The 26225-nt window shown below is 46.0% G+C and overlaps 2 protein-coding genes across 2 annotated transcripts in view; both read right to left on the minus strand.

Moving 5' to 3' along the window:
- Positions 1–1879: 1879 nt before the first annotated feature.
- On the minus strand, positions 1880–7285 carry LOC142590835 (uncharacterized). The gene is made up of 3 exons (XM_075703238.1): positions 6350–7285; positions 3036–3405; positions 1880–1902 (listed from the first exon to the last, which is right to left on the minus strand). Exons 1-3 carry the CDS (start codon positions 7283–7285, stop codon positions 1880–1882), a joined length of 1329 nt encoding a protein of 442 aa, XP_075559353.1.
- An 863-nt stretch (positions 7286–8148) lies between these two features.
- Positions 8149–26225, minus strand: part of LOC142590836 (uncharacterized) — a 31748-nt gene continuing 13671 nt past the window's right edge. The window contains exon 4 of the mRNA XM_075703239.1: positions 8149–8495. Coding sequence (XP_075559354.1) covers positions 8149–8495 — 347 coding nt within the window. The remainder of the gene's footprint in view (positions 8496–26225) is intronic.

Raw genomic sequence — 26225 nt, forward strand, 5'->3', positions numbered from 1 at the left:
AGTTGGCACTTATGTACAGAATAAGATAAAAAGTAAGAAACCTATCGGCACACGATCACACGCTGGTAAACACGCAGAAGGCGAAACAGTCGCTTTATTGCGTGTTACTTTTTACTTCAAAACCATGGACATTGGTTCGCAGAACTCCAGCGCCTAATAAGTGCCTCATATGGCTCGCTTCAAAGTACACAAAGCAAATGAAAGCAACAGTACATAGTAAAGGGACAGATATATATATCTAAACTTTCTTCTTTCACAACCGAAATATGGCTCAATAAGAAAGAAGGCCACAACGCCTACTGTTCCAAATTAACACGTGTCAACTGATCTCCCAATGCTGTTCATGCCACGGTATGCAATACGAGCAAAATGACAGGATGCTGCTAGAACATAAACAACAACACCTCAAAACGCATTAAATGGAAGTTGGAACACTTTCAAATTGGCGTTGGCAAACAGTGTTCGCTGGCTTCGGAACAGCTTCCCGGTGCGGCGGTGTAGGGAATGAGAAGAGTGAAGAGGTGTGCAGCCTCGTCCTAGTAGTTGAGACGAGCAGCCCCTATTTAAGAGCTTTTCTTCGACGACAGCAGGAGCCACGTTGTCTTCCTCTCCCCTCAGGATGCCAAGCTCTGCTGCCGAAGACTGCAGGTTGAAGCAGGTATATATTGGTAAATTTACTTGGAAGCGTTATCAACACATGGAGGAAACGATAGTCACCCAAATTAATAAATACCCTATAGTCATCTGACTCTCGCACTGGAGGTGTGTGGAAAGTTAGAGCATTCGTGCACGCAAACTCATGCAAAGTAAGAGGCCATGATAGTTTTAGGAACGACACTATAAAATATGAGGCAGAGTTTAACCGATAGAATATTTGTCAAAAAGTATAACTTTTTTCTCTATCGATGACTTTCTTGCGCGAATAACTCCAACGGAATATCCCGGTGCTGCTCCTCGGTTTGAATTGTCCGCTCCGAAACGGACGAGTTGACGTAACCCTCACGAAACCACTCGCCTTACAGATTTCAGTAAATAAACCAGTCCGGACAGCTCAGGAAAGATGCCATAGTACGAAATAGATGGCGCCATGGCAATTTTACACTTTCAACGCTTTCTAGCTTACAAAGACTGTTCCAGTTACGGATGAAATATTTATTATTGCGATAGCAATTATATGGACATACGAAACGAATTTTTGCCGTCGCTGTAAGGTTCCGTATCAACTCCAAGGGCGATAGCATCGTCGCAGCGAGCCGTATGCTCTATGTGCGAGTGAAAGCGTGTGAGTGTGAGCCCCCCATCGCGGCTCAATCTCGCGCACGCAAAGGGGGGGAAGGAGGGAGGCTCGCCCGCAAGGCTCCGGGGTTCATGTTGGTTTGTGTTCGTGCTTGCTAGTGCGCCCGTGACAACATGCTTCATAATTTACTTCACGTGCTTCTGTTTACAAGTTTATATGGCCGATAAAGCTACTGCCCTTACTTGGTGTAGCTGTCCACTAACTTGCTATCGCGATCGATGCTACGCTATTCGGACCAAACTATGACTTTTTCATCACAGAAGTCTCAATCTATCAATCTGGTTGGAATTCATGTGTACTATTTGTGTCTCTTAGCATCGTTACAGTATTTGCGTCATCAAACTCCAATAAAGAAGAAGAAGATTGCGCATTATTATTCTATTCATTCTTCTAGTCTGTTTTTTGTACTGTACTTAACCAAGAAGAAATTAGGAACCGGTACTGGCTGTTTTTGTCACCATTTTGTCCTTCTAGCTTGTGGTGATTGGTATGCATTGGTAATAAAGTGGTTAGGAAAAGGTGCCGATCATCAGCAAGTTAATTTATGAAAAATAATATAATTAATTCACATAAAAGGCTCAATCACGTCTGCTCCCGACGGGGCCCTATTTGGCAGCATAGCAGAGCTTCCACAGATAAAACACGAAGTTCAATCGTCGCAATGTTCACATCCAATGTGTCCACTTTAAGCATCATGATGTCACGATATATTGATTTCCCGAGCAATGAAACCGAATTTAGTTTGTGGACGAGCGATGATAGCAAGATATTCTAGGTTGTTTAAGCGCTGCCGCTATTATTTTATACTATGTATGCCGAAGACGTTCCGCTAGCTCAAAACACAAATAGATGACATGACACGCCAGTTTTGCTTCACATATACGCGGAAAATAAAACAATCGGTAAATGCAACACGGAGTTCAGTTGTCAATCTCGTTGATGCTCAATTTTTCCTGTCATTTTTTTTTCTCTTCATACCGTTTTAATCTCCCTAAACCAGCTAACAAGGCTTCTGCATGAGGAGGAAGCCATGTTCACCTTTCAATAACCTCCCATGTCTGTACGATTATCAATGAATAAGAAAGCCGATGATCTGGAAGCAAGCTAGTTGTGCGTGATGAAAGTTTATTATTGCATATGGAATATAAGAAAGCGATAAATAAAATAATCAAATATTTTTGATCCCTCATGTCAGTGAAATACTATGCAACATGATATTGACTATTTGCCATGTATACACCTTCTGATTTTGTGCCTTATGCTATCCGAGAAAATATGTCGCATATATAAACATCAATCACACGTTTATGATTAAGACGTAGGAAAGCTAATGGCGCCCGTAACAGCAATATAACAAACTGAAGAATTCTAAAGTTACTGCCCACGAGGTCTAGGGATCCAATATCCGCCGCGGCGTCCGCATTTCGATGGAGGCGAAATGCGAGAACACCCGTGCAGCTTGGAATGGGGGCACGTTAAAGATCCCCTGGAGGTCGAAATTAATCCGGAATCCCCCACTACTGCATGCCTGACAATAAAGGCGTGGTTTTGGCGCGTAAAATTCCAGAATTCGTCTCACTGCGGAATGGCATTCCAGAAGTCTATGATAATTTTTTGTTAATTTCATTGTTGTTTATAGGCAACCATGTTCACTTGGATCATACTGTATTAAAAGAGCAGGTACTTCAAGCGCCTACATCATACAAAACACAAATTGTGTTACATTGTTCCCACTGACCTTCACTGCCACGTTTGGGCAGCACGTCCACTATCTTCAGGAAACTTCGAATATGGAGCCAGCAGTCATGGTTAAGGTCGACGAGCTGTAGCCTAAGGCCGGCATCACTAGGGCACTCCACCGCATCCTTCACAACGCCAACCATTTTCATAAACTGGTCAAGACTACAGTTCTGGGCGCGAAGCAGGGCTCTACGAATGATCTTCTTCGCTTCGGTCTTTGTGGCGTCAGCCTCTTCCCTCACCATTTCGAGGAAACGTGGGTGGTTCTGCATCAGCTCAAGGGCACGTATGCCCTCAACACCACCTTTTTCGCCTCGGACGAACTGCGCAGCGTCCAAGATGGCGGATGCATTCTTTTTGGTCACTTCCTGCATGTAGAGAGATTAGCCATGGTTGGTAAAGTATAAAAAAATATCTACAAGCCATCAAAAGTAAAATGTTCCAAGTATTTTATAGCGTACGGAAGTGAACTGTATACTGCGTACAAATCAATAAAGAAAGTGAATGTGGCCGTGCATATCGTGGCCGAGATAATCTCGTAGATTGCCAATATGAAGTCTACACTACGGGATATAATCATTTTAACGTAAAGCGCCATCCATTGAAACATAGAGTGATCAAACATGAAAGGCAAACACCATTTTGGGTGCAGAAAGATGATAGACATCAACATCATTATAAGCTTATTTGATGCCCACTGAAGAGGAATGCCTCTCCCAGTGATACCGCTGTCTTAACCGAGCAGATTAAAACTTGCGCCTGCAAATTACCGAAATTATACACTCCAGAAAGATAATATATTGGTTCGTAAATTGCAGTTAGGGAGCGCAATGTAGAAAGTTGTTTGCTGGATCTTTTTTCGCCATGTGCTCGGTTGGCGCACCTTCCGACATGATTCACGGGCTAGCTGTCGCATGGTGAGGGCCGTATAGGCAGCAACATACACCTCGCTGTAAATGCAATGGGCAACGAGGCTCAGCAGCTGCCGACACGAAAGCTCGATCATGTAACAAAAAATTAAGCAGACTCAACCCCAGCTGACGTCTACGGAATTCGAGGCCTTCACGATTTTGTAGAAAATGCTTTCAAGCATCGTGTGTCCGCAACGAACGGTTCCTTCTGTGCCCATGTGTGTGTATTTCAGGGCTCATTCTCTCTCTCTCTCTCTCTCTCTCTCTCTATATATATATATATATATATATATATATATATATATATATATATATGCATATATATGTATTGGCTTATAACGAGCGCCACTGCGTAATTGCGTTACTAGACACATGACCTCAGATATTTAGCAAGGGTGCCTGGCAAAAGCAGCTCCGGAAGAGTCCCATTGACATTATTGTTCCCCTTGCCCATTCCCCCGGTCATAGAGTTTCTCACTACATTACCTAGAGAGAAATCTGGCGCTGCTGTGCTGTGGTATGCATGGGAATGCCGGTATATTGTGACTTCGGATTGGCATCGTTCTCGGATAGACAGGACACCTTGAAGACGCGCTTGGCAAGTACCGTTGCGTCTGTCACAATGATTCATTTTCTACTAAAACAGCACGTGAAACGCTGTTTTGGCTTTATTATTACGCGAAAACATGTTTTGTTTGACTATGAGAACTTGTTATTGCGTGTACGCTTATATGTTACGTAAGAAGTATCAGCGGGCCGCTAAAGTTGGAGCACAGACGACAAGGTTCCCGCTCGCTTTCAAACAGTTTGTCGTCTGTTCCTGCTTTTCTTCGCTTGGTCGTGCATTGTGGGTGAGTAAAGATGTAATATGCGTGAATGGAAACATTTTATGAAGATTTTACTCTGAGAACGCGTTATTTGCACAGCCATATCCACGTTTTAGACGAAGCCTCTTACAACACCAGCCAACACGAGCCTCGCAGACACATATACCGTGATTCCCATGGCGGCACGGTGCCCCCTTAAGAAACTCCCATAGACGGTGGCGCCAGATTACCCTCTAGGTGTTATAGTGAGAAACTCTATGCCCCCGGTGTAGGGTAGCCAACCGGACATTATTCAGGTTAACCTCCCTGCCTTCTACTTTTCTCTTCCCTCTCCCCCTCTAATGTTACTGCAGAAATGTTATTTCTAAAGAAAGCATTGCATTAAAAATAACCAAGTCACCATTATGAACATTTCTGGTTGGGAGGATTCGAACACACGACCTCAAACACAGAATTAGGACATTGAAACCATTAGGCCACGGACGCATATACCATGGTGGATGTGTTACTTGTTTGATGATAATCATCATTTGTCATGAAGGCCGCATTTGCGCCACCAACGCTGTTTTTCCGCCAATTACAACGAATACCACGCATGGACACCATCTTGTGAAGAAGAAATTCTATGAGATGCCCACATCGTGGGATCCTCGTCCTGTGCAATATTGCTCGATCTAGCCTCCGAAATACCTCCACAGATTCCATTGCTCTCAGAGTCAGTGTGGAGCGTAAGGCCTTGCTCTAATTATGCGCATTGCTGCTGCGCGATTGCTCAGTACTTAGTGCGTTCGAGACAGAAATGCACAATGCTTAAGTGACACTGGCTCAAATTCCAGTATATAAGTGGCTGTGTAGATGGGTTAATATTCTTCGCGCTTAGGCAGTGGTGAAGCTTGTCACTACGAGGTGGCCTGATGGTGAAAGAAAATTACCGGTGTGCCAAACCGAGTTTCGAACAGTAATATTTCCTGTGGTTCCGTCATAATGGACACACACAACTCGGAAAACGTCTGCGCATGAACTTAAGGGCAAAATCACATTGAATTGATAAAATCTCTGAAACAATAGCTTAGGATATGAGAGCTTTCACAGTAGAGTTCATTGTTTAAAATATGCTGGACAAAAAACGCAGAGCTACAACAACCCATGTGTTCGCGACAAAGCGAACTAACTATCCGATTGATCGGTGCAAAAATAAACTCTAACTCCCACACAGTATCCGAGTAAACTCTGACGAATATTTCATTCAGCTTAAACATGAATGATGTTTAACATGTATGTTTTTCTGCGTGTATACTTGTTCCTACAAGCGTTCGTGTGACGCCCCTTCTGACATTATTTGGCTCTCTAAATTTCGAAGCACGGCGAGTTTTCTAAGGAAAACGGTACAATAACTCTTTGCGCATATGTGGAGTCATGCAGAATGGCGGCGTTTATGACGCAAAATGTTGATAGAAATCATTGGTCCACCTTGTAACTCTCCTAAAGATTGTCCAGTGCGTGCGATGTCTTTAGTAGGCCACCGCTTTCCTTGTAATGCCCGCAAACAAAAAGCGGTTAGAACAGAGCCATACCAGAATGTCCACCAGGGCGCTCTCCTTGCGGTTGGCAGCTTCCCTGAACGCTTCGGCCTTGTGTACAGAATAGCTGCGCAGCTCTCCACGGGCTTCATGATGCATCGCGTTGAAGATGCTCGCAGGAATCCCGGTGAACTCGATGAGGCTGAGACTCTTGCTAGCGCCATGCGCGAGCACGATCAAGTCGTCCCAGAAAAGCACCAGACCTTCGACGTTGACTCTGACTAGCTTGAGGTTATAGGCAAGAGCATACACCAGTTCTTGCTCCACATCCCGAATTTCCTGGTTTGTCCGACCGTCCCACTCGTGAGTAAGGTGTATGTCTATTTCAGTAAGCGTGGAGGAGACCCTTATAAATGCTGCCAGGGCAGAAAATTCATAGCATTTGAAGCCAGCGGTATGAACACGAAGTGAAGTTACGTGCTTGCAAGCACAGACATCACGTAAAGCTGTCATAACTGAGGGCAGGACGTTGGGAATTGTGTTGATCGATGCGATAGTTGCATTGTAGATTTGCGGACATTGCTGTAGCTCAATGGTGTTGTGGTGAATGCAAAAACTCTTGACGACAGCGCGATCATCAAGTCCCCGCTCCCGGATAGTTGTGGAGACTCTGTCGAAACCATTTATGCAGGGCAAGCAGTTGACGACCACGGACTTGATTGCTTTGTTGTCCGCCACTGCGCCGAATAAGGCGTGGCACTCTGCTTCTTCAAAGGGCCGCAAATCGACGGAGAGCTGGCTGAGCGACGAGTTTGATTCCTGCAGGGCTTCGCACAAGGACTTCATGCACGTCGCCGCTTGGGGATCGGGAAACTGAATATTTGGATTCCACGGTGACGCAGGGCATATGCACAACGACGAAGGTAGCCTCAGGCGGCGTAATGTGCCATTCCGTTTGATCATTTCGGCGAAGAGGTTCATCGTATCCATGCTGGAAAGACATGTACAAAATATTTTTCGTTAAAAAATTTAAACTAAATAAAAAAAACGCGAGAAAAACACTGTTTAGTGCTCAAATATAATGTTATGCTAGAAACAGAAATCAACGTTACTTAACGCGTAAAAGAGAATTTATGTTTCGAAAACAAAGATCACATCTTGTTTCATAAAATCCGCAAGTTTTTGACAACCATCCCGTTAGCGAGACGGCGTAAATGAAGTATGAAACAACCGCATTGATAACCACGACATGACATTGAAATGAGGGGCTGAGTTTCCGGGGCAAAATTCAACCAGAACGAAGTTTGTTTGTCCCTTTTTCGGGTAGGGCTAATCATTTTGCTTTGAAATTATTAGCAATCATTTAAAAACCACAGCTAATCATACGAAGTCACTTGAAAAGCGGTTTCTTATCTTTTGGGAATAAGTCCAAAGTTCAAGAAAAGAACTTAACTCACTGTTACATATAACTCATTCATAAACATGTAATTCCCAACCGTAGTTTGAAATCAAAGAAAAATACAGGAACAGGTACACGTTTATTTCACACCGTGAAGAGCGATTTCTTTCGAGAAAATATTTGTTGTTTTAATATAAATAATATTTGTGTAGCAATACTTATTTGTTTCCATAACTCTTCAGAATTCAAAAGCTCGCTCCATCGTATGAAATACAACGCTATATGTTTTGTGCTAATTGGCATCACCTAAATCAAATTTGACGTATCATACTTAGTGCCAAATAAGCCTATATGTCATGTTCGGCATTGCGGAGTAAAAGAGCTTACGTCCCCTAATAAGTACTGCGAGATGCCCTATTGTTTGGGGCGACTCATATTACATTTCAAGCTATACTTACAATAATGCGTTGTCCATAACGATGTCTGCATTGAATTCTTTCAAAGTATTCATCTCGGAAATGGCCTCGATGATTTGCATGAAGAGTGTTTTCATCAGATCTGAGCCCGGCCTGTCGTAAATGTGTGGTGATTTGAGAGTCAATTTACGTAGCGTGGAGTCTTCTATGGCAAGGTATCTGGCGAAGACTGCGTTGGAGGCTTCATCGCAGTAGCCGAACACGCTTTCTCCAACGGCGAGTTCAGTGATGCTTTTGTTTTCAATGAGCTCTCGGATGAACCAACGCGCATGAACTTTGTCCATTTCAAGGTCTGCGATGTTGAGTGCTGTCAGATGACCCTTGCCTGAGAAAAGTGACCTTCCAGGCAGAGGTATCACAACTCCGCTTTCCTTTTTGAACTCGTACACTTCGAAGGCGACATTTTCAAGTAGCGGGCTAGGATTGAGCACTTCGAACGAGGGAGCGCGGCACCAAGGTGGTTGTATTGACCCGCAGATAGTAATGCTTTCCAAGGAGGGATTGAGCATTATTGCTGAGAGCATCGAACGACGAACTGTCAGTATGAACGTGAGTTCTATTGCTGTGATGCAGCGATGCTCGGCGAGTAGATGTTCAACAAGATCCAGTGCCTCCGATTTGCACGATGCTTGTCCCGAGCCATGCATAGCATACCTGGGAGTGTTTGCCTGGACACAAGCAATGAGGACATCACCTCTGTTCTTGCCACGCGGATCTTCCCGAAGCTCAAGGCAAGCACTTACAAGGACCTTGTTCAAATCACGACGGTGCTTCATTAAGCTGCAAGTCGCCCCATTCTTCTTTGTGCATAGGATGTTGAGCGTATTCCTATCCGTGCTGACGCTGTCGGGTGCAGGTTGCGAGAATTGAGACATGGTTCACCACGCCCTTGCTCGGCGAAACGGTGTGGTGCCTGTGAATGCCGTCCTTTGGTCGTTTCTCGTAAAACCTGCGTAAAGAAAAAAGAAAGGTTCACAAGAGTTTTGTCAAGTAAACAGTTCCTCCCGGATTAAACATGGCCAGCGAGGTTCTCTGAAAGGCTGTTCCATATGTTATAAAGCATGTTTTGATGACAAAGAGAAAGAATATTGCCAACTATCTGGAATATATATAAATTCAGGCAAGGAACACTGCGCAATTGGACGATGTTACAACTGCCTCGTGTGATGAACAATTTGTGTCCCTCCACTATGGCCTTTGTGAGAGTTCATGCCTTACAAATAATTACTGGGTCTTTTCAGATATTTCACAAGAGGTAAACGACGAAAGCCTACTCGCTCATTAGTAAGCATATTTAGTCATTTGTAACCAATTGTAGTCGTTACAATTAGTCGTTAGACATATTGGTCATTTCGTAATCATTACTAGTCAATACAAATCCTTTCAGTCATTAAAATTCGTTATTGCTCATTGTTAAGCATTCTTAGTCATTTGAAATCAATTGTGGTCATTACAAGCTGTCGTTGGACATGTTGGTCATATCTTAGTCATTACAAGTCATTTCAGTCATTACTAGTTATTGCTTATCATTACTAAGCAATTTAGTCATTTCTAATCAATTGTAGGCGTTACAAGTGGTCGTTAGACATATTTGTTATTTCATAGTCATTAATAGTCATTTTAATTATTAATACACCTTACTAGACATCTATAGTCATTTCTAATCAATTGCGGTCATTACAAGCCATTGTTAGACATACTGTTTATTTCGGAGTCATTAATATTCATTACTAGTCATTAGTATACTCTACCAATCTTTATTATAACGTTATCAATCACTAACTGTCGCTATTAGGATCATCTCTCATTCTTTAATCGCTCTTCATACGACGTGATGACGCTTCGGCGTACGCTGCAATGGTCAGGTCTGCTGACACTAACTTCACCACGAGCCTAGAGAGGCGAAACCGCCCGCAACTGATGAAGAATGCCTGTTGCCGAGCGCAAGGTCGCATCGGCAAAGTGGCGTTGGCCTTTGTGCGAGCATTCTCGCCTCATTCCCCACGGTGCGCTCGACACCCTGATGTCTGCGGGAGTTGTCCAGCGCCACCTACCTTCAGGGAGCGAGACGGCAGCTCACCAGGTCTGGCCATCTTGAGTTGATACGCACATTACATACAATGCGCGCTCACGAACACGTCTGCTAAGAATTACGTCGCTACGCGGCGCAGAAGGAGCTGGAATTTCAAACTAAACGCTGAGTGCCCTTCTCCTCACGGTTTCCACGCATCAAGAGGAGGGGGGGCAAAATGGGGGGAATGAAGTATATCAGCAAGTGCGCCTCCGTACTCTGTATGCTTTGACATCGCTCACAGTGACACTTCAAGAAATATTCTAGGCAACAACTGTCTGCGTGTTTTTGTTGTACTTCGCACCGGAGCAAAAGAGAGTGTGGTTCCGTTTCGTCTGCTCGTTCTCTCGTCGTGCAGTTGCGCGTGCCGTGAGCGAAACTATGTCAATTTCTACCTTGTTCCAGCGCACGAGCATGCTCTGTGGTGCGCTTGCGTCTGCCCCAGTGTTCGTGTAGCACTGACTTGTATCGCTAGTCAGGCGTTCTCGTGCCCAGCGCACGAAGTCGTGTGATGCGCGAGACGAGAGAAATGCAACAGCTCGCACGCGCGACCTTCAAAAAAAAAAAAAAAAATTAAAGAAAGCGAGGCACAGGGCGTATGTGCCACGCGAGACTCCAGGTTCGGTGTGGGAGAATGCAGGTAAGGAATTTCGTCGTGGAATCTTGACCGGTAAGTGGTGAGAGAGTATTTGTTGGCAGTGACGCTCGCCTTCTGAAATCATGGGTTCACCGCTAGGGGGCCACGGAGTGCGGACGCGCGTCGTACCGGCTCCGCAAATTTTCTATGGTTTTCGGCAAATTCTCTACAGCTATCCTGTTCACGGCATTCCCAGGTGCTTGCGAAACTTCTACGGACTCTCTCGATACCAGATTTCGGCAGGTGAGCCCGTTTTCCGGCCACTGTTGGAAAATTTTCCGCGTCGCCACGTCGGCACGACAGCCTGGCCGGTAGACAAGGCACGGAAGCACTAAGCGTGAGCGGAGCCCCAATCCGCTGCGCCGGCTCTCGAGATGGAAGTCGTGCAAGTCGAAGGCGAGGAAATGTCGGCGACATAGCTCGAAAAACAATAGGGATGGTGCGAGATCATGCGTAACACCAAGAAGGCGGCGGGAGACGACGACCCAGCGACGAACCAGCAAGCCACGACAGCGTCCTCCAAGGAGGCGGCGTAAAATGCACTTCGTTCGTAGCAAATGATTGCGTAAACGGCTTTCGCTTAGTCTCACGCCGCTTCGACGACAGAGTATTCTGAATAAGATTGTGGTGTTTTCGAGATCGCTTCTTGTTTCGAACGAGTAGAAGCCTAACGTAAAAAAATGGATGGATGGATGTTATGAACGTCCCCTTTGGAACGGGGTAACATTCGAGACGTCATTGCCACCTATCGCTACAGTTGGGAAATAGCCACAACGACGGCATGTGGCCTCTGAAATCCGAAGATCTCGCCGGCCAACCAAAACTGTAAAAACTGCGCTGCTTAGCGTACGCTCCACTATAGCGTACGCTGTAGGTTGCGTACGCTAAACTAAAGGTAGAGAGTTTTAGAATAGGGGCCCCAAAACGTTCGGCGTCCCTACTAAATAGCGTCGAAGCCACTGCACGAGACGCAAACTGCGTTTGGGTTTTGCGTTGGGAATACTATTTCACCGATTCAGCGCGAGCCCAAATGGCGGCCCCAAAAGCTTTGCGTCAGTAAACGTGGCGGCACCCATCGAAGCGACGGCTCTAACCTAGCACCAAACTGGGTTCGATTCATGGTAACGCGTGAAGTTCGCAAGCTAGAAGAAGTCACTGCGGTTATCGCTTTCTCACATTTAGCGTGTGTTTTAAAGAGTGATTCATTAGACGCCGCTGATTCCGAATTGGATTGTGGATGTTATGGCTCGTAGGCCTAACACGGCTAAGCTTGTCTTTAGAAGGCACGTAAAGTTGGTTTGTTCAAAACTAAGCGCAAGTTATTGTTTGCTGTTTGCAGAGTAACCTCTAAATTGTAATTAAACGCGAATACACGCAAGTCAAAATTACTATTCCCATCATAAAATGGTATACATTATTTAATTATTCCTAACAGCTTTTCTTTGACGCCGTAGGGGCGCTGTCAGCGCAAGACGCTATCCGCAAACGCAAAGCCCTAAGGCTCGTTTACACGGAAGGCTGAGCGGACAAGCGGATCCGGCCAAGCGGCCGCGGATTTTCCGCGTTGCGGAAAATCCGATTTTTTCCGTGCGGACAAGCTGGCCGCTTTGGCCGCAGCCAATCAGAACCGGACACTGCGGAAGCGCTGGTTAACGAATGTAAACGAACGTCTTTCTCTGGGCTTTTCGTTTCTGTTCTTGGAAAGCGTCAAAACGGCAAGTTGGTCCAGTTGGTTGGGATTCATAGTAAGGATTGTTACAGCGCAACACAAGACAAGGACAATAGAAGGTATAAAACGACGACACGGCGCCGTGTCGTCGCTTTATACCTTCTTTTGTGCTTGTCTTGTGTTGCGTTGTAACAAATCTTGAAAAGCGACTAGACAAGTGGCGAGTAAAATGCCAAAGATCTCGTCTTCTTCGTCTTAGCTCATCATTTTGCAGAAGTAGATAGCGGACGGGAGCGCGCCAACTCACGAAGAAAAAAATAACGAAAGTGCGCGTACAAACCCAAAGTGCCGCGAGATGGCGGCACGTCCCTGAAATTGCTGAAGAGATTCTGAGATGCCCCGCCTTCCCTGCGACGCGGGCCGCTAGGCAAGCCGTCCGGTGTGAACAGGCGCGCGCGCTCACCGCCTCGCCGTGTTGAAAATCCGCTTGACCGTTTAGACGCTCCGCTTTCGGTGTGAATGTGCCATTATAGAGAGATTTAGTATAGGCAGAGTCCTTCCATGTTTTTCTGGTCACGAAACTCCGCCGTCACGCTATGGGAGAGGTTCATATGCTGCCCAAAGGTGCCGCGACGCGGCGCCACCGTGCCACAGAGGGCATCGTTCGCGTACCGAAATGCGTGCGCAGTGCGAGGCGAGCTGACTTTTCGGGTACGTTCTGTGCATGTGCTGTGCTATTTTTCGAGTGTTGGGCTGTTTGGTTGAAGTGGTTGGGTGGGACAACGATGCCGAACACGTGTTGCGTGCCTGGGTGCCGTTCCGGCTACAAGGGCACGACCGAAAAGGTGTCGTTGTTCTGTTTACCTAATAACAAGGAGCAGCGCGAGAAATGGAAGCGGGCCATACCGCGGCAGGAAAGTGGCGGTTTTAATTTCGAATCGAAGTATACACGTGTGTGCGCGAAACACTTTGACGCCTCGGACATCGTCACTGCGTACAATTTCAACATCAACGGCGACGACGTGTCCCTGGAGCGTGAGAAGCCGACGCTGAACACATTTGCTTTATGCTTTGTTGCAACCTCAATTTGTGTTATACCAGGATAGAGTAGTTCACAGCAATAGCGCCCTTACCCCGACCATCTATGAAAGGTGTAGCATTAGAATTCCTTTAAATGCAAGTGTTAAAACAGAATAATATGCATTGTTTTATTTTCCATTGTCCTTTAGTCTTGGCTAATGATGGCCTACAATTCTTCAATTGCACGTACTTTTAAGTCTATAAGCTGCTATGAGTAAGAAGGTTATTAGCACACTGTTAGCTACATTTGTATTGTGATTTGCTGAGCAAGTTTTGTCTGCATGTTTAAGTAACAGCTGAAGAAGTAGAAAGGTGGTATCTCTAACAAGCCATTTAAAAAAAATTGCTGTATTTGTGATGTGGCTACTTGTGTTCGTTTGAGAGTTCTTTAGCCGTGTGTTATGAAATGCTTATGCTTAACACTTTCTTGTTTATAGAAACAATTGACTATGCATTCTGTACTTATTGCCATTCGTTTGCTGGTGTTTGTTTCCTGCCTCCCAATGCATACCTCTCACGTTTGATCTTATTTCTTTATGCGTATTATATCAGTGTCATGCTTTTAACAAACTTCTTGCATTGTGAATGGTGGACCATTTGTGACCGGACGCCTCCGTGCTATCTGTATTTCGCTCCGCTTATTTTACATGATAAATAAATGATCGTGCTTGTATTTTGTTTTTGCACCAACACGTTTTATTTATTTTCTTAATCGAATTATAAAGTTTTTTTTTTTCATTTTTCGACCATGATAAGAATATCAGGACCGGTGATTGCAACATTTTAACATATTGTAAATAGTTGCGAATTAAGAACCAAAATACCTAGTCTCGTCGTTTCTGCGTCGAAACCACGAGCAGTGAAGTGCTGGGCTTACTGACGCTTCTAAACGACTGCTTGCTAAGGCAATTGCCTAATTACAGCTAGTTTCAACTGTGCAGGTCCTAAAACTTCAGGTTCGCCTTAAGCCGTTGTTAAAAGCCGCACCGAAGGCATTTAGCAGGATGCGTTGTTGGGCAAGTTGGTTCATTGTAATAGGAAACATTGGTTGCGCTTTCTAGACAATCACATGTAAGAAGACAGGACAGGTCTGTCTGTCTGTCCTGTCTTCTTACATGTGATTGTCTAGGAAGACATTTAGTAGCGAAGTTCGTCTTGCATTAATTCTACCTAAATCTTATTCAGAAATGACATCGCTTTGCAAGAAATCTTAAGCGCATGGAGCAGCTCAGTTCCCTTTTCTTTGTCATTAAGTATTCTACGGTAGCAGCCCTTTGCAATAGCAATTTCATTCTTTTGATCTCGTTATAAGATACTGCCGACAGAGTCCTTCTATGCCACAGTTTAACAGAAACTGAACAGCTGTGCTCGGCGAACAATCTGGCGCTATGCGCAACGGAGAATTGGCGCTTACTCCTCTGGTGATAAGTGGGACCACTGGCGTTTTGTTGCGAATGCGCGGTGTTTAATTTAAGGCAAATATTAAAAAGCGGAGCCCACCGAAGCGTTGTGGCGAACGGCGATGACGAAGAAATCCGGACCGGGACCGCCCGGCCGTGTACAGCGGACGCACTTCGACGGGGGCGAAATGCAAAACACCCGTTTATTTAAATTTAGGTGCATGTTAAAGGATCCCAGGTGGTCAAAACTAATCCCGAGTCCCCCACTACGGCGTGCCTCATAATCGTATCGCGGTTCTGGCTCTTAAAATTCCAGATCTTTCTTCTTTTTGGTCTGAGACCGCCGCAAGCTCCATGTTATGAGCGGCTTTTTTTTTTCGTCCCGTGCGCTCATATCATCGCAGAAGACACGCTCAGGCAGTAATTTAATTATATTCAATGTTAAAAATAGTTACGCGAAACTAAAGCGATCGTTGAGGAAGTTGAGAAAGCTAGAATACCGAGGCTGCCCCACACACAACCACAACCACAGCGGTAGCGGCGTTCGCATGCCCTCTCATGCACGGTTGCGCCTCTAGCGGCGGGCGCTGGCGCTATATGAAACTGAGGCGGCAGTTTCGTGACCAGAAAAAACATGGAAGGACTCTGGTATAGGGGACGCAAGCGGCTTGCGTACGCAAGAACTAGGGGCGACGGTACCGCGCATGCGCAGACCGCTACGTCTTCTTGAGTCCTTGGGTTGTTTGGCCAGCCGAAAACATCGCTGCCCCTAAGTGGTCACGTTACCCACGTGACTCTCGCGGTGTAGATCTAATAAATCTAATAAATGTTTCGCCAAGTGTCGACAGACGTCGTTTTCATATATATTAGAGGTTTAGCGTGTCCGGTATACGGATAAACGTAGTTTGGGCGGAGCTATAAACGGCAGCGTCCTGCATGGTGCCTCCACCTGGCGGCGCAAAGCTCAAACGGACAAAAGCAGCTAATATTGCTGTAACCAATTCTATTCTACTTCGCTGCTGGTGTAAATTTTCGGCACTGGAGAAATTGTGTTGCTGCCAAAAATTTATACCTGCAGCAAAGTAAAATATAGTTGGTTACTCCAAAATTAGCTGTTTTTGTCTGTTTGAGCTTTGCGCCACCAGGTGGCTGCAGCAGGCTTCCGCTCAAAGCTCCGCCCCACCGCCCCAGCCAGCATTTACCCGAATACCGGACATTCTAAACCTCTCAATTAACTGCTTTTAATAACAAGAGTTTTATGTGCTTTACTTCATATGCTTGATTTCACGTTTTAAGAAAAGATAACGCAGCAAAGATGAGACGTTGATGGCGCTGCGAGCACATGCGACCTCACTGCGGCTTGCGTTTGGGGCCGCTAACCTACAACGTGTTTCTGCTTGCGTACGGAAACGCACCCAAGCGCTAGGGGTCCCAACGCCTTGCGTCCCCTAAACTAAAACTCTCTATTCTAAAACTCTTCACTCCTGCGTGCCCCAACGCAAACACCCGCAAAGCTCTTTGGGGCCCCTATTCTTAAACTCTCTAATGTCTATCTTTCAGATTTAGCGTTAGCGTCTTTGCGTGGTTGGCGTGAATCATGGCGGCAGTCCCGGCTGCCCACTTCGAATTGACCTTATCGTTGCTTTTGTAAAATGCATGTCGTTCGTATCAAATGGGTGTGTAAACGGCTTTCGCTTAGTCTGAGGCCGTTTCGACGACAGAGTATCATGGATAACCTTGCGGTGTTTTCGAGACCGCTTCTTGTTTCGAACGAGTCGAAGCCCAACGACATCAAACGATGGGGTAGGTGCCTGCCAACGACTTCAACGTTCAGCACTACGCTTCGTACTTGTCCGTTCAGGCACCCTTGCTCACCATTATACCGGTGTCGCAGACTCAGGTCCACACTTTTCGCGCGGCCGTTGAGCATATCAACACTTCCTCCACGATGTGATTCGCCATGTTAGGCAACGACAGTGCTAACATAATCGCTGCCTACAAACACGCCTCTGTGTGCACCACGTGGACAAGTGGTGCAGGCAAGGTAACATTTTGCATCACATCACGACTGACGAATGCCGTCAGCATCACTGCCAAATACCGTCAATGAACGGAAACAGCCCACAAAGCTTCGCTTATATCGATTCCCAAAGGGCACCAAATCTGCACTTTTTTTAGTGCACACATTCAAGTCTTAGCAGCAACAAGCCGTGATCCCATGCATGCTTAATGACTATTATAGCTGCTCTTTGGACTAGAACTGCTGCTGACATATTCCATAGAAAATGTTCACATACTGTGCCTTAAATGCGCCGCTGTATTTGTTCGTCGCACGCTGTATTTTCAGTAACCATTCAGTACTACGGTACTTAAGCGTAAAATCTAGGCACGAAAGCGTTAAGTCACGGATCGACATGTGCTCGCAACATAATAAAACGGCAAAAAGGAAGTGAAAAGAGAAAGCGCTGCTGGCAATGCCGCGCAGTTGCGGCTCCTACGCTTACTGATGTGGCTTTCCAGGATAACTTTACAGCCAAAGATGGCCGACCTTTCGAGTCGCCACCTCTTTCGAGGCCGCTATGCCACCGTTATTGCAATGTCACGAGTAAATTGCTTCCGCCATCGCCTACCCTGCGCGCTAGAAGTAGCTCATAAAAGTGCCATTTATCAGGTTCGCCATTTATCAGCAATCAGAAGGGCGCGACCAAGCCGATTAGAGAAACCACAAAGAGGTAGTTTCCGGAGACTCCTGCACTGGTGTACAGGCGTCGCCGGAAACTACACGGGCCTGCAGACGCTGCATTACACCTATCATTTGCCGCGATATCGAGTTGCGCTACCGTATGGCATGAATTATTCCACTACAGGACAGCTGCCTTGCAGAACCTGGCATGATTTCTGCATGGGTAAAGAACTTTAAGAAGCAGCTCCCCCCCCTCCCCCCAATGAGACGCAAATTACCACCATAAACGCTGCTGAACGAATACCCGTAGCTAAACGATGTGCCGTCAGCGAATTGTAACTAACAAAACCGTGCGCGCTTTGATAGCGGTGTCCATTTTTTAGCAGTAGTAAATTAATATCAGACGATAGGTGAGAAAAAATTTCTAAATCTTTTGATTTCTTGTGGTTTCCTCACAAGTAGCAGTTTATTCAAGAAAAGTTACCCCCAAGTGACGGCACCATAGCTCAATGCCCAATCCACTGCGCTTGGTCTTCACATGGTTAACAGCTAATACAGGAAGAGTATACGCCTGTTTCCTAGCAGTTTTACAGCAACCTACAAAACACAACTACAGCTCCACTTGACTTGACAAACAGCGTCAACGACTGCGTGAAGGCTGCGCTTTAGTTCCCATCCAGGTATATCACTTCAATTTCTACTGAAATACTTCGGCGTTATTGAAGCGTTGCCCCTATTTTGGCACCTTCAAGGACAAAGGAGTCACAACAAAAACACCGCTTTCAAAGGCGAACGCCGAGGTCACAGGCCGGAGACCTTGGCACTGGTGGTAGTGACGTTGTCAAAATAGTCTTAACGCTATGTTACAGGCACCCCATAGACACCAAACCACTGAGGACGAAAAACGACCACCTTGCCGTTACAGACTCTGTTTTCAGTCGCCATCGCTGACACGTCATGTCTACAGTCATTTCCGGTTTAAGCACACCACATCAAGCTTACAGCATTCCGATTTCATCGTACTAGGTTAAAGAACAACGAAATTCGTCCCACTGTGGAATGCTGCGTTGAATCTCTGCCAGCGCAACTACAAATGGAAAGGCTACAAATGTAGGCGAGCTATAATTGAGGGTAGGGCTAACCACTTGCATTTACCACTAGCTTCATCATCTTCAACCATTCTTGCGCGCTTGTTGAGCTAGAGGTCAAAAACGTTCTTATAGATAATTTGGACCTAAAATTTGTGGTCGTAAGAACATAACCCGTCAATAAAACACGAGTTCTTGACTCACCTTCCGAGTGCCGGACGCTGAGAACTGTGGTCACGTACGGCTGCAAGTGGCTTCGTTCCTAGTGGGCGATGCGGAGCTCAAAGATATCCACGTGCTTCACTTCACGCAAGCAAGAGCGACCTGACAGCGGTGAGCCTGCTTTTGGCAGCCAGCATATATCTGCTCCGATCGTGAACGTGGGTGAGGGAGGGACTATTTTGCTTGCAAGAAGAGGTCCGCATTTCACACGAATTCTGATATAGACAAGTTGCCCTCTCCTAAAGAAGGCGCGTGACGGAGAATAAGGGAGAGCCGAGAAGCTCGGTTCACCTTCCCACCGCATCGAATGTGCTCAATACCCTCTGCAAATTCCTGGGCGTCGCCACATGAGCCTCTTGACAGCTGTAACTATCCCTGACCCCTTCAAAACCACTGCAGAAATTCCAGCGTTTACATTTCTACGAACGTCCAAGTGCAGAGGGAAACAAGACGGAATGGTGGAGACGATGCGGGGAGAAAGCAGGAAATGGGCAGCCCCGACGCATTCTGCGAAACGGGAGAATAACAGCCTTGCCACTCTTGGTTTGCAGTTCCAAAGAAGAGGGCGGGGGTGCTGATATAGAAAAGGCGACGTGAGAAAGCACGACAAAGCGGGTAAGGGGGAAACGGGATAAATTTTAGTTGAAGGTATGGTACAGTGCATTTCTGTGATTTCTAAAAAAAAAAAACAACCAGTAAATATGTACAATGGACAACTCATGTGCGTGGCGTGCAGAAGCAGAGCCGCATTAAATGAAGTGCACCGCAGGGTCTATACAGCACTATGAAAGTGTGGCACATTAAATCAACACTTATGTCCCCGCAGTAGCTTTGCGGCTCGAGGTGGCGGATTGGATCCCGACCGCGGAAGCCGCATTTTTACAGGGCGAAATAAATAAGCGCTCATGCACTGAGATTGAGGGACCCATTATGAAAACCTTATGGTGTCCAAATTAATCCGATTGTGGTTGTGACACGTACAGCCCCATAATTGAATTAAAGTTTAATACTTCTGTCAATATGAGATCTGTCTTGTGAGGCGATGAAAATGCTCAACCTTCGCAGAGGTTATGAAATATGGCGGACAACAACGCCTGAAGCAAACGCCTCTCCCTATTGTTCTTTGTACTACGCAGACAAACAACAGTGGTGAACGGAAGGTAATGCTTAACATAACTCACCACTCTCCTGTTGGACTAAAGGTAAAAACTATTAAGCCTTAGCCTTCAACATCACCGCTGATTAGCGTCAATGAAAGCAAAGAGCTCAGAAAGCTTCGCTTACGTCGATTCCCACAGTGCCTGGGATATGCACATTTTTCCCCCCCTTGTCGTTGCCTCTTGTCCTATAGAACCACTCATAGCCTTCAAAAGCAAGGAAAGGGTATGAAGTCGGGCTGAATTGCCATCACGCGGGCATCGGGAGATCCCCTCCCTTCGCACTTCCACCAACTCGACCCTGCTTGTGGCCTGAATGTACGACATGAAATGTGCTTTTCGATTACTGATATAATGCCACAAAGATCGAGGCTATAACAAACTCAAGAGGAAAGATTGCGTTGCTAGGGAGAATAAACACGGTGAAAAGAAAGTTATTGAAATTAAGCTATAATCAACTTCTATTATTTTCTCCCATTTGTGCAATGATTCCAGAATGTCTCGCTCCTTCCAAATCAAGGAGACGACAGATGGAGCAGGAAACAGTGGTACAATAATTACAACCAGGGATAATGAGCCCCAGAAAGGCTGGCCAAGGTTTGGATAGGAGGGCCTAACTTCGTCGAAGGCGGCCTTGTCATCCTAGGCAGGTTAGACTTAACAGCTCATTAAGGTGAGGACGCGTGCGACTGCTGTAGGCAGCGGATGGCTGTACATGAAGAGACATGAAAGAAAATGAGTGCTGTCGCTTGACGGATGAGGCGACAAGAGCGGGTAGGTGGGAAAGCAGCAGGAAGTAAAAAAAATGGGCATAGGAGGGTGTTAGGGGAGCGATATAGGTCAGGCAGCCTTTAGAGAGCCGAACAGAAGCCCAGGCGGCGAGTTTTATTTGCGCCGGGTAGCACAACGCCTGATATTAACGGCGTGCTCTTTCAAAGTACATTAGCCGCAGAATTTCGCCGTAGGCGTCGTCCTGTGGCGCCACCCTGTGCGTTGAAAGCTCCGAAAAAGGTGTTTGTACGTAATGGGACATTATAATGTGTTCCTGTGGCACTGTGTATAAATCGGATCGATTACATTACAGGGATAAATTCTTACTATACATTTAAAACTTACTCGCGGCCTTTTGCCGTTCTGCTTGCGCAGTGGTGTCCTGTGGTAAAAATTATGCAGATCCCATGCACTGAAGGAATCGATGCAAGCGAAGCTGTCCGCGCTGGATGCTTTGATTGATGATAATTAGCGGTGACGTTGACGGCTAAAGCTCAATTTCTTCAACGTTTAGGCTAAAACGAGAGTGGTGATTTGATGTTAAACGTTACCTTGCGTGCACCAGTGCGGTTTGTCTGCGTGGTACATAGAACACACCGTAAGAGGTGTTTGCTTGAGGCTTTTTTCTACGTGCGCCATATTTTATAACCTCGTAGAGGATTTAGCGTTGTCATTTCCTCACATGGCACTTCGCATTGCGGCAGAAGTATTCTACTGTAATTGCATTAGGGGCTGTATGTGCCGAAACCACATTAAGATTATGAGGCAAGCCTTAGTGGCAGACTCCGGTTTAATTTTGACACCGTGGTGTTCTTTAACATGTCCCAAAATCTAAGTGCACGTGCGTTTTCTATTTCACCCTCACGGAAATTCGGCTGCTGCAATTGGGATCAAACCCTCCACCTCTAGCAATCATCATCATCATCAGCCTAGTTACGCCCACTGCAGGGCAAAGGCCTCTCCCATACTTCTCCAACTACCCCGGTCATGTACTAATTGTGGCCATGTTGTCCCTGCAAACGTCTTGATGTCATCCGCCCACCTAACTTTCTGCCGCCCCCTGCTACGCATCCCTTCCCTTGGAATCCAGTCCGTAACCCTTAGTGACCATCGGTTATCTTCCCTCCTCATTACATGTCCGGCCCATGCCCATTTCTTTTTCTTGATTTCAACTAAGATGTCGTTTACCCGCGTTTGTTGCCTCACCCAATCTGCTCTTTTCTTATCCCTTAATGTCACACCCATCATTCTTCTTTCCATAGCTCGTTGCGTCGTCCTCAATTTCAGCAGAACCCTTTTCGTAAGTCTCCAGGTTTCTGCCCCATATCTGAGTACTGGTAACACACAGCTGTTATACACTTTCCTTTTGAGGGATAGTGGCATCCTGCTGTTCGTGATTTGAGAATGCCTGCCAAACGCACCCCAGCCCATTCTTATTCTTCTGGTTATTTCAGTCTCATGATCCGGATCCGTGGTCACTACCTGCCCTAAGTAGATGTAGTCCCTTACCCCTTCCAGTGCTTCGCTACCTATCGTAAACTGCTGTTCTCTTCCGAGCCTGTTAAACATTACTTTAGTTTTCTGCAGATTAATTTTCAGACCCACCCTTCTGCTTTGCCTCTCCAGGTCAGTGAGCATGCATTGCAATTGGTCTCCTGAGTTACTAAGCAAGGCAATATCATCAGCGAATCGCAAGTTGCTAAGGTATTCTCCATCAACTTTTATCCCCAATTCTTCCCACTCCAGGCCTCTGAATACCTCCTGTAAACATGCTGTGAATAGCATTGGAGATATCGTATCTCCCTGTCTGACGCCTTTCTTTATAGGGATTTTGTTGCTTTCTTTGTGGAGGACTACGGTGGCTGTGGAGCCGCTATAGATATCTTCCAGTATCTTTACATATGGCTCATCTACACCCTGATTCCGTAATGCCTCCATGACTGCTGAGGTTTCGACTGAATCAAACGCTTTCTCGTAATCAATGAAAGCTATATATAACGGTTGGTTATATTCTGCACATTTCTCTATCACTTGATTGATAGTGTGAATATGGTCTATTGTTGAGTAGCCTTTACGGAATCCTGCCTGGTCCTTTGGTTGACAGAAGTCTAAGGTGTTCCTGATTCTATTTGCGATTACCTTAGTAAATACTTTGTAGGCAACGGACAGTAAGCTGATCGGTCTATAATTTTTCAAGTCTTTGGCGTCGCCTTTCTTATGGATTAGGATTATGTTAGCGTTCTTCCAAGATTCCGGTACGCTCGAGGTTATGAGGCATTGCGTATACAGGGTGGCCAGTTTCTCTAGAACAATCTGACCACCATCCTTCAACAAATCTGCTGTTACCTGATCCTCCCCAGCTGCCTTCCCCCTTTGCATAGCTCCTAAGGCTTTCTTTACTTCTTCTGGCGTTACCTGTGGGATTTCGAATTCCTCTAGGCTATTCTCTCTTCCACTATCGTCGTGGGTGCCACTGGTACTATATAAATCTCTATAGAACTCCTCAGCCACTTGAACTATCTCATCCATATTAGTAACGATATTGCCGGCTTTGTCTCTTAACGCACACATCTGATTCTTGCCTATTCCTAGTTTCTTCTTCACTGTTTTTAGGCTTCCTCCGTTCCTGAGAGCCTGTTCAATTCTATCCATATTATAGTTCCTGATGTCCGCTGTCTTACGCTTGTTGATTAACTTAGAAAGTTCTGCCAGTTCTATTCTAGCTGTAGGGTTAGAGGCTTTCATACATTGGCGTTTCTTGATCAGATCTTTCGTCTCCTGCGATAGCTTACTGGTTTCCTGTCTAACGGAGTTACCACCGACTTCTATTGTGCACTCCTTAATGGTTCCCATGAGATAGTCGTTCATTGCTTCAACACTAAGGTCCTCTTCCTGAGTTAAAGCCGAATACGTGTTCTGTAGCTTGATCCGGAATTCCTCTAGTTTCCCTCTTTCCGCTAACTCATTGATTGGCTTCTTGTGTACCAGTTTCTTCCGTTCCCTCCTCAAGTCTAGGCTAATTCGAGTTCTTACCATCCTATGGTCACTGCAGCGTACCTTGCCGAGTACGTCTACATCTTGTATGATGCCAGGGTTCGCGCAGAGTATGAAGTCGATTTCATTTCTAGTCTCACCATTCGGGCTCCTCCAGGTCCACTTTCGACTAACCCGCTTGCGGAAAAAGGTGTTCATTATCCGCATATTATTCTGTTCTGCAAACTCTACTAATAATTCTCCTCTGCTATTCCTAGAGCCTATGCCATATTCCCCCACTGACTTGTCTCCAGCCTGCTTCTTGCCTACCCTGGCATTGAAGTCGCCCATCAGGATAGTGTATTTTGTTTTGACTTTACCCATCGCCGATTCCACGTCTTCATAAAAGCTTTCGACTTCCTGGTCATCATGACTGCATGTAGGGGCATAGACTTGTACCACCTTCAATTTGTACCTCTTATTAAGTTTCACAACAAGACCTGCCACCCTCTCGTTAATGCTATAGAATTCCTGTATGTTCCCAGCTATTTCCTTATTAATCAGGAATCCGACTCCTAGTTCTCGTCTCTCCGCTAAGCCCCTGTAACACAGTACATGCCCGCTTTTTAGCACTGTATATGCTTCTTTTGTCCTCCTAACCTCACTGAGCCCTATTATATCCCATTTACTACCCTCTAATTCCTCCAATAACACTGCTAGACTCGCCTCACTAGATAGCGTTCTAACGTTAGACGTTGCCAGGTTCAGATTCCAATGGCGGCCTCTAGCAATACCATAACCGTAAAGCTAACCCGGCGGGCACAGAAGTGTTCATTTAGCGGTCGATCGCTTCCATGGTGTCTCCTGGACTCTGCGGTGCGCTTTAATTGATGCGTCTCTGCTACTGCACGCCCTCGATAAGCTGCGCGCTTGTCATATTTGCATGGCGTTTATTTTTCAGAAATGGCAGCAACGTACTCTAGCGTACCTTGAATTTAGCTTATCCAGTTTCCTCGCAACCGCTGTCGTCTAGTAATGGGGTTTCCTTGCCTTCTCACGTCTCCTCCCCCCTCTCTTCTTTTGGAAGTGCCTCTTCTCAACCACCTCTCCTTTTTCTTCTGCTCTCCCCTCTACAGTTGTTTCTGCGGTATCTGCGTCTCCTGTGGCCTCGCACGTTAGTACAAAGGGAAGCGGCGCAGTTTCTGCAATGCTTCTGAGGGTAGTCACGGTTAATTACAGCTGTCAAGCGACTAATGTGGCGACCGCCAGGGAGCTGCAGAGGTCATTGTGCACATTCGACGCGGTAGGGTGAAAACGAGTTTCTCTTGTTACCTTTGCTCCCTTACTCGCGTTTGTCATCTATATACGCGCCGTGCACGCCGACGGAGGTGCCACTGGTGGCGGCCTTGCGCAGTACACGCGGGAGAGGAGCCTGGCTGCGCCGTAGTTTGTTGTGTCGTTGATCGTGCTTCTCCGTCTTATTCACGTTTTCACAGCAAGATAGGCAACACCATTCGCACGTGCGGGGTGGCCAAAGCTTCAGGGAATATCGAAGAATTGTTGCAGGGTGGGGGGCTCAAATACCGGTGATAACGTGCCGGCGATACGGTTCTAATCATTACCGGGAAAGCCTCATCAGCGCGAGCAACGGTAGCAAAAATTGATCGTCGCTTCGAAGGCAAATTTCTTGTTCTCATCCTTTCCTTTGTCTCGTCGGTCTTTTTTTCCACTCGGTCATAGTTAGATGCGTGAGCAACGAAGTTCGTCTGCATTGCAGCATGATATTTAAAGGCATTTCGCTAAAGTTCGGAATGCTGTTTGCTGCTTATATTCTTTTCCGCTTCTTTACCGCGTTGCGCTAGCTCGGCAGCACATTTGCACGAGTGCATTGCGTTGTACGTTAAAGCTACTGAAGTTTGCAAGAAGTTAAATTGTTGGTTTCATGTGGCGCGGTAAATCCTCGCACCAGCAGTTGCGAACTTCATGTTTTTACATCTATTATATGCGCGGCTTCGCACATGTTTAACTGTTGCTAGTTGCTCCATGCATAACTCTTGTGGATTCTATTGAGCTGCGAAGTTTTCACCCTGCCTTGTTTGTGAAGGGTATAAATCACGCTGTGTCTTATCGGAATGATACCAAGGAAGTGCTTCTTTAACAGCTTTATTCTTTTCGCCCACGGGCATCTTAGATTTTGCTTGCGTTTTTGGAAATGCGTTTAGAATATAGGTATTTCAAGGCGCGAAATGCTAATAGCTGCTGCATATGGTATTTTTGTTACATTTCTCGCTGAAAAGTTCGCGT

The sequence above is a fragment of the Dermacentor variabilis genome, chromosome 8, assembly GCF_050947875.1.
Source record: "Dermacentor variabilis isolate Ectoservices chromosome 8, ASM5094787v1, whole genome shotgun sequence".
Taxonomy (NCBI): domain Eukaryota; kingdom Metazoa; phylum Arthropoda; class Arachnida; order Ixodida; family Ixodidae; genus Dermacentor; species Dermacentor variabilis.